Raw genomic sequence first — 11,803 nt, 5'->3', positions numbered from 1 at the left:
TATACTCATGAGCACGTATTTAGGTGTGTGTGATAATTGAGTCCCGGTCCCGATAAATTATCAGTATCGCCCGGGATATCTCGATTGCGATCCCGAAAGCAAGATGAAGTAGTTATTGACAATTAAACAATTTAAATTTATTAGACTTGATTGAGAAAAATCAATTCCAATATACTCAAAATTGTGAGCCTAAATCTAAAAATTGTGATATTTCCTGCTGCTGCACTTCAAATAACACAATGCATAACATGGAAATGTATTAAATACTAGCAAATAACAACAATTATTGACAATTTTCACAAAAATTCCCACATTTTTTCAGATATTTTTTCTAGTATTACAATTTAATTTCACATAAAATTAAAACATCCTAATACAAATGTTGACTATTCTTGTATTATTTTAGAACTGAATATTACTTGCCGGTCATTCAGAGTATTAAATGTTTTATTTGTCATCAGTTTAGTAATTAAATAAATATTTATTTTGCATGTTTCAACTAAATTTCAATAAGTTTTGAATTTTAAAGCTTTTCAATAGAGCTCAAAGTCAATTAGGGTTTTGAATGAAGTCGAGCCTACTTTTCGATACAAAATTTAACTCAACCTGGAGTTCTGCTTTTCTGGAAAGCAAAAATTAAAGGAACTCGGCCTTTTTTTGGCACCAAATCAGTTTAAAGTTGGATTTGAAGTGCAACAAATAACTAAAATCGCTTTTTAGATCTGAAACATCCAGAGTTTCGCATTTTATGTACCTTAGAGCTAAGTGTAGTATAACGAGTGAGGGTTCACCAAGCCACCGCACTCAAACTTTGGCCTACATTTTAAAATAGGACTGGAATCACTCCTTTGGCGACAATACTGGATGTAGCTCATAAAGAGTGGCTGTAAGTCGCGTTTTCAATAACTGATTTCTTGACCTACCTGGGATATCCTTACCTACCCTGCAAGTCATTGGGTAATGGAGGTTGGATGTCTTAAGTAGAGTAGGCTAGGGTTTGATTTGATACTTCAGATAGGGTAGTATATCACGGATAGATTGAGAAGCCAACCCCAGTATATATAATTCTGAAAAGTACAAAAAAATAATCAAAATGCACAAAATTTAGTATTTAAAAAAAAGATTTAAACTCGTTATAATATTTATTATTTAATTAATTTGCCTTAATTGTCATATAGTTCCTATCTATACCTCAGATTTCTGTTTCTCGAAATCAAACAGTTCCCGTAACTAAACCCTAACTTACATCCTCATCCTCAATCTTTACATTTCTCATATTAAAATCCTTTAAATTCCCACAACATCCCTTAATATAACGAAAAGTTTCACTTGTTATTGTTCCATCACAGATGCTCAAGTTCCGCACATTATTTGCCCTCCTTGCTATTTCCTTAACAATTTTGTCCGTCACATTTCCACAATTTTCCACTTGAATTTCCTCAATTCGTCCTAAATTTGTAATTAATTCTTGACTCTCAGGTACATCACGGATGTCTTTGAGCTTTAATTTCTTAACGTACGGCATATCCAAACTACTTTTAATTACGGCTGATGATATTGTGACATTTTCTAGTGCTGAATTTTTACCAAAATTAAATTCCATTGCATGTGTCTGTATTGAATGCGTTTGACTCATCACAACTAATGATTTGAGATTCACAAGATCGGATATCCATTGGGCAGGTCCAACATAGTCACAAAGTGTCACACGTGTTATTGATATTGGCGGTCGAAGTCTCAAAAATGCAAAATTTCTCAAACTTAATTCCTCTAAATTTGAACATTTTGATATAAAATCACCAAGCACATGATGCTGCCATAATGGATCAATATCAGCTATTGTCAGGTATGTAAGTGAACTGGCACTAGGCATAAGGATGTTCATATAATATGGTTTAAAGTAAACATCTCTCATTGATAGAATTTTAAGTTGAAATGGAAGTGCTTCATAATTTTCACAATAGCTGTTGCCCATCGCATAAAATAGATCCAAAACCTTTTGTCCTTGACATAGGATTGTCTTTAAATATGGCTGTGATCTTAGGAAGCCACGAATTCCAGTTCCATATTCGCCATCCTTTGATGTTATCCAAAGTGCTGAGACACGACAATTCAGGAACAAATCGAGTATACATGATGAACTTTCAATCATTTCCACGTGTAATCCAGTATTTTTGGGTCGATGCTTAATGACTTCTGGCCATACAACAAGATTCTCAAACTTTACATGCTGTAGATTGTGACAGATGATGAGGATCATTGCAATGTCTGGAAACTTGATTTCCGTACCAGCAAATGGAAATGTCACAACACTTCCAGTAAATGAGATGCTGGTAATATTGGATCCACAGATCTGCAATGCTGGCTGATGTGCACGCGGACTGAAATGCTTGACTGTCAATTGTCCGAGTCTTGTTGTCCGTTCCGATTCAATTTTACCTTTTTTGTCGAATATCAAATTGAATTTCCATTTTCGCGGGGAACTACGGATTATATCCTTAAATCTACTGTTGATTTTTGATAAATTAATTAAATCCGTGACTTCAAGGTGCTCGAAAATCTCAAGAATCAGTTCCTGCGGAAGTTTTTCCATCTCTGATGCATTTTAATTAATTAATTAATTAAAAATAAAAAAATTCTAAAAATTTTCTAAATTTTCCTTTGTTTGTAAACAAAAAGAGATTCCAAAAAAAAACTGATGCGAAAGTTTCGCATCCAACGTGAAGTTAGCTTCGAGTCGAGAAAGTTCTTTATTGTTTATATCGCGAATATTTTAGTTTTCAATTTAATTTTTTGTGAATATTTTGGTTAATTAACGTGCAATTGACGAAAGATTATTGAGAAAAGTCGGAAAATTTAAAGAATTTAATGGAAAATTAAATGAAAAGCTGTGAAAAATTGAATTTATTTGTGAGTATTTTTGAATAAAATTAAAATGTTATGTGAAGGTTGGATAGACAGATTGGCTTGAAAATTGAAAATAAATCAATGATTTTGAGTGAAAATTTGTGAATTTGTGGAAAATTTGAATAGTTTTGTGGATGTAATGATGAAAATATTAAGGAAATGTAGATTTAAAGTGCAATTTTGTGAATAAAAAGAATTGATTGAAATAGCATCAAGGATAGATTGTTGTGGATGTTTATGACTGTGAAAAAATGCTAGAAAATTTGTGTTTATTTTGAAGTTTTTAAATAAAAGCAGGGGGAAGATTACTTGGAGTAAATTTCATTGACTTTGACATTACTGGATCTTGTTTCTAGTTCATAAAAGTTACTAAGACTCTACTGGATCATGGTTTTAGTTCGAGGAAGTCACTTTGACCTTACTGGATCTTGTTATTTAATCGGGAAAGTAATTTGGACCTTATTGGACCTTGATTTTAGTCCGTGCAAGTGACTTGGATTCTACTGGATCTTGTTTTTCTCAATTCACTAAGTTAGCTCATCACTTCTAAAACAAATCTCATAAGATCAATCACTTTCGACCTAGATCCAGTGCGGTCAAAGACATCTCGCTAACACTAAAGCAAGATCCAGAAAGATTCAAGTCATTTCCGTTTTTAATATCGATTAAATTTTGAGATTCAGCCATAATTTCAGCTGCTCAATTCTCCAAATCTCATCAATTCCCTAACTTTATCTCTTCCAGAACCATCAAACCGCGCCAAAACCCAAAAAGTTACTCAACAAGTGAATCAACAGGTCGTAAGGTCACAAATACCAACTCAAAATATTGCAAATAAACCCAAAAATCATCAAAAAAAGATCTCCAGAATGAACATTTTGTCGCTTCCAGACTGTGTATTTGAAATTATACTCTCTTATCTATCATATGATGACATTGCAAAGTCAAGACTTGTAAGTAATAAGTGTCATATTTTTTTGCTATTGAAGTGTTAAGCTTTAAATAATAAACAATATGCTGTAATTGAAAATCAGAATTGTGAAATTTGCACTTCGTCATTAAAAAGTTGTAAATATTGTGACAAAAACTAATTTATCAGCTATTAATTGAAAAATAAATTAAATGAAGTTGCGAATTTGGGAAATGGTGATAGAAAAATTAAGCATTTAGTCAGTTTGAGGTCGGTGAAGTTGGATTTGTAAAGGAACTGACAGAAATCCTTCCTTCATTGGTTTTTCTTGATGTAGGGTTTTTAATCTTGAGCTCTATGATTACATACAATCCTATCTCGGGTTTGATATTCCCTATTCCCCCTTTAAAGCAGGGAAATATTCAGTGGGGACGACTCTTCCTTTTTTAGGATAAACTTGTTTAATTGTATAGAATTTTTCATGAAATAATACCCAAAATTTAAGTAATCTATTCGAATACATTTTAAACCACAACTTGCCTCATCCACTGCTCCAATACAATGTCTTTCTGGAGAATTCCAGATTTTTTACTGATTTAGTTATCATTAAAGCATCATAAACATTCTAAAGCTAATATTTGACAAGCACTTATATAGAAATACTGTAGATATTGCAAATACTCATGTCAACTTTGTCGTACAAAATCTGAGTCGACCTCAAGCTACGGTAAATATGCTTCATTAAAATAATAATTAATTGCTTCAACAATATTTCCTAACAGACAAAGAGCTTTTAGGTGTCGTAGTTAGGGATTTTAATCCCCGGACAAAATCTCAATTTCGGGATGCGGGATCCCGGGATTGAAACCCCTACTCGTAGTAGTCTTTTTGTACCGTGACTTCATGCTATTTGCCTGTTACGGATTATCTCTAATCACTTAATCGATCCAAAAGCATGCTCTTAAACAAAGTGACTCTGAGTATGGACAAGATTTGATTTAAATCCACTTCGGCAGAGTCACGCCGAATTTGAGTAGAAACTGACATCAAGTCAGAGTCACACCGGTCTGGAGACAGATTTTGGATCGACTAATCGCCTTGTGTTCTCTTTTCTGGCACATTTTGATCGTAAGCCTTGACCAAAACAGCACACGGTACACAGCTCATGAAATTTTCAAAAAATTTTGTCGACCCACTAGTGTGCCGCACAACCGGTGTGCTGCGGCACACAGATTAAATTAGTTAGAATTTTAATCTAATTTACTAAATTTTACAAATTCTATTCTACTTCCTACTTCCCAGGTTTGTCGTAAATTCAACGAGATCAACAAACAAGCACTCAATCATGGCTTCTACAAACTTCTCAGTTATCACTCAAAGCACATGAAGAGAATTAAGGCAATGCTACCCAGACGAGAATCTGAGCGAAGTGAGTACAATTTTCATTTGATTTTATAGCTTTTTTATTATTCCAGTGGTGAAATTTTGTGTCTCGTGTGAGAACATTAAGCTCAGGGTATTAACCCATGCCTACACCTTCCAGCGAATGGTGAAATTTTAATACACAATTCTGATTTTATTATCAATCTTATTTAATTGGGAATTCCCTGACAATCTATAAATTACTCTCAATTATGCAAAATCAACGGGAAAAAATGAGACATGTGAGGCATTTCCATTTCATTGAGGAATTCCTATTATGATTTAAACGTCTTTTCATCAGACATGAGAATGGAAATGATTGGTTGAAATATGTTGAGCAGGTCAAGGATGATTATTGAAGTATAATTCTGTATATTCAGCTATTATTTAAATGCATCTGTGGTTTTGTAATTTGAAATACTATGAAATACAGAACACAATTTAATATAATGCATGAAGAGTCTAATGCACTGTGATTAAGTGTCTATTAAGGAACGTTTGGAGGAATACGTATCGTATGAAAATATCGTTTGTTGACCCCGTCTGTAATGCTTTTTTACAAATTCATGAACTAAAGTTTTGTGATTTTGTAACAAAATTCTTCCCTCTTTCATCCGATTCCTCTTCAAGCTTTAAGTTATGTACATAACTTCATAATGTTCCCTTACACTCTTTAGAACTACTGTTTGTAGGTTTATGCATCATAAACCATTTGCAAGGACATGAGGATGTAATTAGACCTTCCGTCAAATTTCCGTTACACAATCAGTGAACTGGCCCATCTGGAAAAACCATTGTCGACGTAAAATTATAAAAATGTAATAAAATAAAAAATGTTTACAATTAGAACAGGAAATAGTAAATTCCTTCAAATATTTCGTCAGCTTTTAGTGAAAAATTGCGTCTTTTGTTATTTTGTTGTGTGTCATAATAACACATGAAATAAATACATTCCTGGATAAATAACGACGAACGATAGTTAGCTAGATTAGCTAGTGCTTTAATTCTTAAATTCTAAAAATATTTTTGGAATTGATGGACATAACAAATTTTGGCATATTTAAATTTGCACCTGAATAGCACAAATTGGTTAATCGATCCAAAAAACAACAACAGTACATCAGGTCGGCGTGAATCTGATTTGGCCTAATTTTGGATTTAATCTGGCTTTTACTCAATGTCAGAGTTTTGTCGGCATGGGATTGGAATTCTGATCAATTTACCGATTTAGAATTTACAGATAAGAATCCGTTCACTTGTTACGTTATGCCACCAATCGACTTTTTGAACCACAATTTCTCCTGCCGGACCTCGAACCCATTATCGGAGGGTGTCCACTTAAAAGAATATCTCCAAAAAACTCCAAGTCAAGAATCCTCTAAAATTAATTAATCTCAACTTTAATTTCATCCACAGGAAACCATTACCTAGCTAAACATTCAGACGTTCTCACATGCATAGAAACACGTCTGTCAATGCTGTCCATGACATACCAGAAACACATGCAAAACGGAACAGCATGCTTTATACCTGGCAAAATTATCGATGAGTGTTACAGAATTATTCGATCAATTTCAAACAGCAACGATCAACAGATTAGGAACTTGCGTGCTCATGAAATTCTCCAGGAACTACGTGACATTTCATCAATGGCAATTGAGCATTTTGATGAGAAAATTGCCGTTGATTTGAGAAAGAATCGTATTGAGCCATTATCGTCAGTTCCATCAGTTTTTGACATGTTTCCAAGAGCCTCACTCGATCCACTTTTTTCAATGTCCAGGAACACATCATGTTCATCAATATCGACGCCATCAACATCAACGCCAGTTAAAGACTTCCCAATATACACCAGAACAGCCCGAAAAAAGTCAAAAATGTCAACATTAGTGTCGCTGTATAAGAAGCAGTCTAAAGTCATTAAGACACAATCAAAGCAAATTTATAAAATGATGAAATTTTTGAGGGATCAAAAGACATCAATGAATTCATTAAAGCGACGTTTGGACGAGTCTGAGGTAAAAAATCGTGAAATGAGTGAAAGTATCAAGAAATTTAAGGCAAAGAAGGCAAGCACATCATGATGTGGTGGGGTTGTTGGTTGTGGACAGGTTGTGAAGGAATTTTGAGATTGATTTAAAATTTAAATTAAGAAAAATTTTGAATAAAAACGAAGGATTTTTGTCCTGAAAATGGTGAATGACTTTAGGGGATTATTTGTTAATGATGTCCATCTTATAAGTCTTATTGGTCCGTATTCCAGTAACTTGAAATATTTTGAGGGAAACTTTGAAACTTTTTTGGAATTTCGATGGGAATATTTGGGTTATTTGGTTTTTTGTCTTGAAGACTGGGTGAGGGAGGGTGGGGTTCGACCCCAATTTCATGACTTCCTCCCTTATTGAGCCCAGTTCTGTATTTTAATTTTGTTTTGTTTGGGTTTTTTGGATTTTTGTCTAAAAATCTTCAGCAAATTAAAGAATTTTATCTGAAAAAGTTGGGATAGGGAGGGGAGGTAAGGAAAGGGAGAGGATAGAACCCCTCAATAACCCCTCCTTCCTGAATACGTCAAACCAGGATGAATTAAAACTTGATTGGAACTTTGGGGATTTTTGTTTAGAAAACTCTAGCAAATTGAAGAATTGAGTTCAAAAAGGGGAGAGGGACTGTGGGGTTTGACCCCCACTTCAACCCCTCCCCCAAAATACGCCTTGATCTGTATTAAAACTTGGTTCCTTTACGGGTTTTATTCAAGAAATCTCTAGCAAAAGTGAAAATTTTGTGAAAAAATGAAAACAAAGGTTGATCTTCCAACCCCCTCGTCCCCACTTCCACCCCTTGATATGCCCCTTATTTTATAAATTTCATATAAAAAACCTTTAAATCTTAGATAGTTAGCAATTTTTAAAAATCATTAAATATCCAAATTTCCCTTTTTTTTAAAGAAATGTTTCAAAAGATTGACATCATTAGCAATTGACCCCTAAGAAAAGCAGACGACGCAATAGAAAAAGATCAAATAAAGTAATCAAAACCAGCCGAATCATCAAGAATTAAATTTAATTAAATAATTCGACCAAAAAAAAAACCATTGGCAAAAATCTAAAGCAACAAATTTAAAAAGCAAGCAAATTTTTAACATGATTCTTTAATTTTAAAAGAGAATTTAATAAAGCTTAAGAAATATAAAAATTTAGAACAAAAAAAATGTTGAATTTTTATTTCAGATTTGGTGTAAAAATTGAAATTAAAATAAAATTTAAAAATTAGAAAATAAAATGGATTTTTTAATAGAATTAAATTGAATTGCAGGAATTAATTATGGGACATGACATTGTTCTAGACCAGTGGTAAGCAACCTGTGTGCCTTGACAAGGGAATAGTCAGAAGAATTTTATTAAATTTTTTTAAAAAAGCTATTTTTTTAAAAATTTAAAAACTAAAAAAAACCGTTAAAAAATTTACGATTTAAAATTCTTAAGGGAAGGGTGGGGGATGGGGTAAATAGTGGGGGGTCCGTGTCTCCAACGCCCCTCCCTGGCGAGTCTCACCATCAAGCTGCGCCGCGAAAAAAAGGATGTTCATCAATTCTATGTTGTATGTATGGCAACATAAAATCAAATTCATGCTTTGTATGTCCACCAAACATGGAATCAATCATGTCACGTAGAATATTGGATGGCAGTTCCTTGTAATCGCTTCTTTTGCTGATCTCCTTCAAGTTACTAAAATTAATCAATTTAATTAAATTTAAAATTTCATTAATTTAAATTAAAATGAGGATTGGGGAAGCTGAAGTCTGACTCCGAAGTTGACCGAAGCTGCTAGGTATAGCAGGCTTACAACTTGCTATCTCCGAATCCATCCTGTACAAAGAAAGCTACAAAAAGATAATTTAAATTTAAAACTTACAATTTAATAAAGTCGATGCAATTTTCCCGCAATTTAAGTATATCCAAGACATACGTAAACTTGAGGAGTTCCACAACATTATTCTCAGTCAATTGCTGCTCCAATGCCTCAACACAAACTCTCTTTAACTCTATTATGCCATATTTATCAGCTACAATCAGCAATTCACTTGCATTCTCATACAATTGATTAACTTTACCAGCATAAATGAATCTCATCAGTTCCAACATGATTGTTGAGTTTACGTCTGTAACTTTCATGACGCCACTTTGTCCTTCATTCATTTGACTTTCAATCATTGAACGGAAGTACTGGTATGGCTGAACATTTGTGGATCCTTTATTACTGTACGTCATTAAGATGCACTTGTGAGCATGTATTGTGATTCCATCTGAGCATGTAATCTTAAAGTCACTAAATTGTGTATTGTTGACGAGATTTTCGTAGTTCCTGAGTGCTGGATAGTTTGTGGATCTCAAGGGATCGGTATTGTTCGTCATTTGAAGCTAAAATTGAGGATATACTGGATTAGGTAATGTAATTCTTAAGCAGAGTTTGCAGGACTTTGGAGTCCGGACTTCTGAGGAGGCGCTTCCAACTCCTGGGGTCCTGCCAACTCTGTTCTTAGGCTGATTCACTAATTTGAATTGAAATTAACGGAATTTTAAGGATTTAGTCAAAAATCCTGACAATATTTGTCCTAAATGATCCTTGAATCTCCCAGGATCTATGGCACGTAAGACCAACGCCCTACCATTCAAGTCACTGATCCCATTTCACCGACATTTCCCATACTCACCTCAATGTGAATCTTCAACGTATCCTTCCACAAAAATTTCCTTTCATCCGCAAAAATGTCCTCAATTTTAACAATTGATCGCCAAATTTCACTTGATAGCTTATCATTTAAATGCCTTGCATCAGCATCACAACAATAATGCAAGCTTCCGTTCGACAAAACAATATAAAATTTAGCAGTAAAGCTTGACTTTCGGGTGGTTTTTAAGTGATTTGTGTAAATCACAACACCAAGTTCATAAATTCTAGTTCTGTTGGTGTATTCAGGACGAGAATTGAATTTGAATAGCTGTGGATGGATGGAAAATTTGGAATTAATTTTATGGAGAGTTGGAATTTTGAAGACTTACCAATTTATCTGAGAATGGTGCATCATTAATCATTATATTCACATTTTTGATGTCAAAATATGTTTGTCTTGTAAAATTCTTAATTGTACATTGCAGGCGGTGACGATAATATGAAAGGTTTCTTGAACTCATGATTATTTACTGGTATTCGAGGATTGAATTAGGATTTTTGGATCTTTTCTATAAAATTTGTCAATTTTACAAAATTTGAACTTTTTTATTTTATTCCACAATCTCACAAGAGCACTAAACTGAACTGTTATCACCAAAGGATGAACTACAACTGATCCAAATATTCTAATTCACAAAATATAGGAAATATTGCATGTTTATTCAGGAATCTTCTTCCTTTGATGCAATATGCCTAAATAGGCCATAAAATTCATTAAAAATAAACAAAATCATCAGCATGTGGTGATCACTAACAGGCAAAGAGACCGCTTTAAGGTATAGTAGCGGTCTATCTGTACAATGAATGAATGCCTGTTAGAGGATCATAAACTTTTATGCAAATTAAGTTAAAATAAATAGAATGGCATGCAGATAAATTCATTTTATTGCTTCTAGACTTTTGTTTTGAGTTATTTGTAAGTAAATTGATCATTTTGAAGACTTACTTACTAACTTACGTCGATGGCCGTATAGATCAAGAGTGATCCATGGCCTCCCTCAGTTGGCGTCTGAAGCTGGTTCTATCGCTAAAAAATGCTTGATGAATCCCATGAAATGTGATCCATTTCTTTAGTGGCAGATCTAGAATTCAATTCGGTTTTAATATTAATTAAAAGTGTAAAAAATCAACCATAACTCCTCCAAATTACTAGTGTGTTTTTTTGCGTGTCTGTATTTTCCTCGACGTCATCACAATTCTAATTATCAAAATTCTTAAAATTTAATTCACATTTTGTCTTTAAATTCTTCTAGCATTCTTCTAGCATACTTTTGAGGTTATTTAACTTAATTTTGAGGTTATGGAGCTTAATTTTAAAGTTAAGTTATTGAATTTTGAGGTTATGTAACTTAAATTTAATTGTATGTAGCTCAACTCACCGCAATATGAATTTTTAGTGAATTTTTGCTCAAAAACTTAGTTTTATCAGCAAAAATGTCATCGGCACAGATAATTGATCTCCAAACTTTCTTATTTTCGGATTTGTCAACCAAATGCTGTAGGGTAGCATCAGCACAATGGTGTAAACTTCCATTCGATTGAATAATTGAGATTTTAGCCAAAAAGTTAACATGCTTGACTATGGTGAGGATGTTGCTGAAGATCATGACTCCAATATCATATGTTTTGAGACCATTGATGATCTTTGGACGGGCTACGAACTTGAATTCCTGTGTGATGAAAAAATGTAATGAAATAAATAATTTGAGGTTAAGTTATGGAATTTTGAGGTTATTTGACTAAAATTTGAGGTTATACAGCTGAATTTTGAAGTTCTGTAGCAGAATTTTAAGGTTATATTCTTGACTTTTGAGGTTGAAAAGCTGAATTTTA

At 33.4% G+C, this 11,803-nt stretch overlaps 2 protein-coding genes across 3 annotated transcripts; one reads left to right on the top strand and one right to left on the bottom strand.

The window, feature by feature from the left end:
* Positions 1-2,726: 2,726 nt before the first annotated feature.
* On the top strand, positions 2,727-8,458 carry LOC139089612 (F-box only protein 28-like). Of its 2 annotated transcripts, XM_070639194.1 has the most exons (5): positions 2,727-2,910; positions 3,652-3,860; positions 5,120-5,246; positions 6,656-7,257; positions 8,185-8,456. In XM_070639194.1, the coding sequence occupies exons 2-5, from the start codon at positions 3,777-3,779 to the stop codon at positions 8,224-8,226; spliced, it is 855 nt and encodes a 284-aa protein (XP_070495295.1). In that variant the 5' UTR covers positions 2,727-2,910; positions 3,652-3,776; the 3' UTR covers positions 8,227-8,456. The 2 variants fall into 2 exon arrangements, with proteins under 2 accessions (XP_070495295.1, XP_070495294.1); XM_070639193.1 differs by having other exon boundaries at positions 2,728-2,910; positions 6,656-8,458.
* Positions 8,459-9,147: 689 nt separating this feature from the next.
* On the bottom strand, positions 9,148-10,332 carry LOC139089611 (speckle-type POZ protein homolog). The gene is made up of 3 exons (XM_070639192.1): positions 10,300-10,332; positions 9,951-10,238; positions 9,148-9,657 (listed from the first exon to the last, which is right to left on the bottom strand). The coding sequence occupies exons 1-3, from the start codon at positions 10,330-10,332 to the stop codon at positions 9,148-9,150; spliced, it is 831 nt and encodes a 276-aa protein (XP_070495293.1).
* Positions 10,333-11,803: the final 1,471 nt, after the last annotated feature.

The sequence above is a fragment of the Chironomus tepperi genome, unplaced genomic scaffold (assembly GCF_022539635.2).
Source record: "Chironomus tepperi strain 1889 unplaced genomic scaffold, CSIRO-AGI_Ctep_v1 contig_179, whole genome shotgun sequence".
Lineage (NCBI taxonomy): Eukaryota > Metazoa > Arthropoda > Insecta > Diptera > Chironomidae > Chironomus > Chironomus tepperi.
This window is presented reverse-complemented; position numbering and strand designations above follow the sequence as displayed.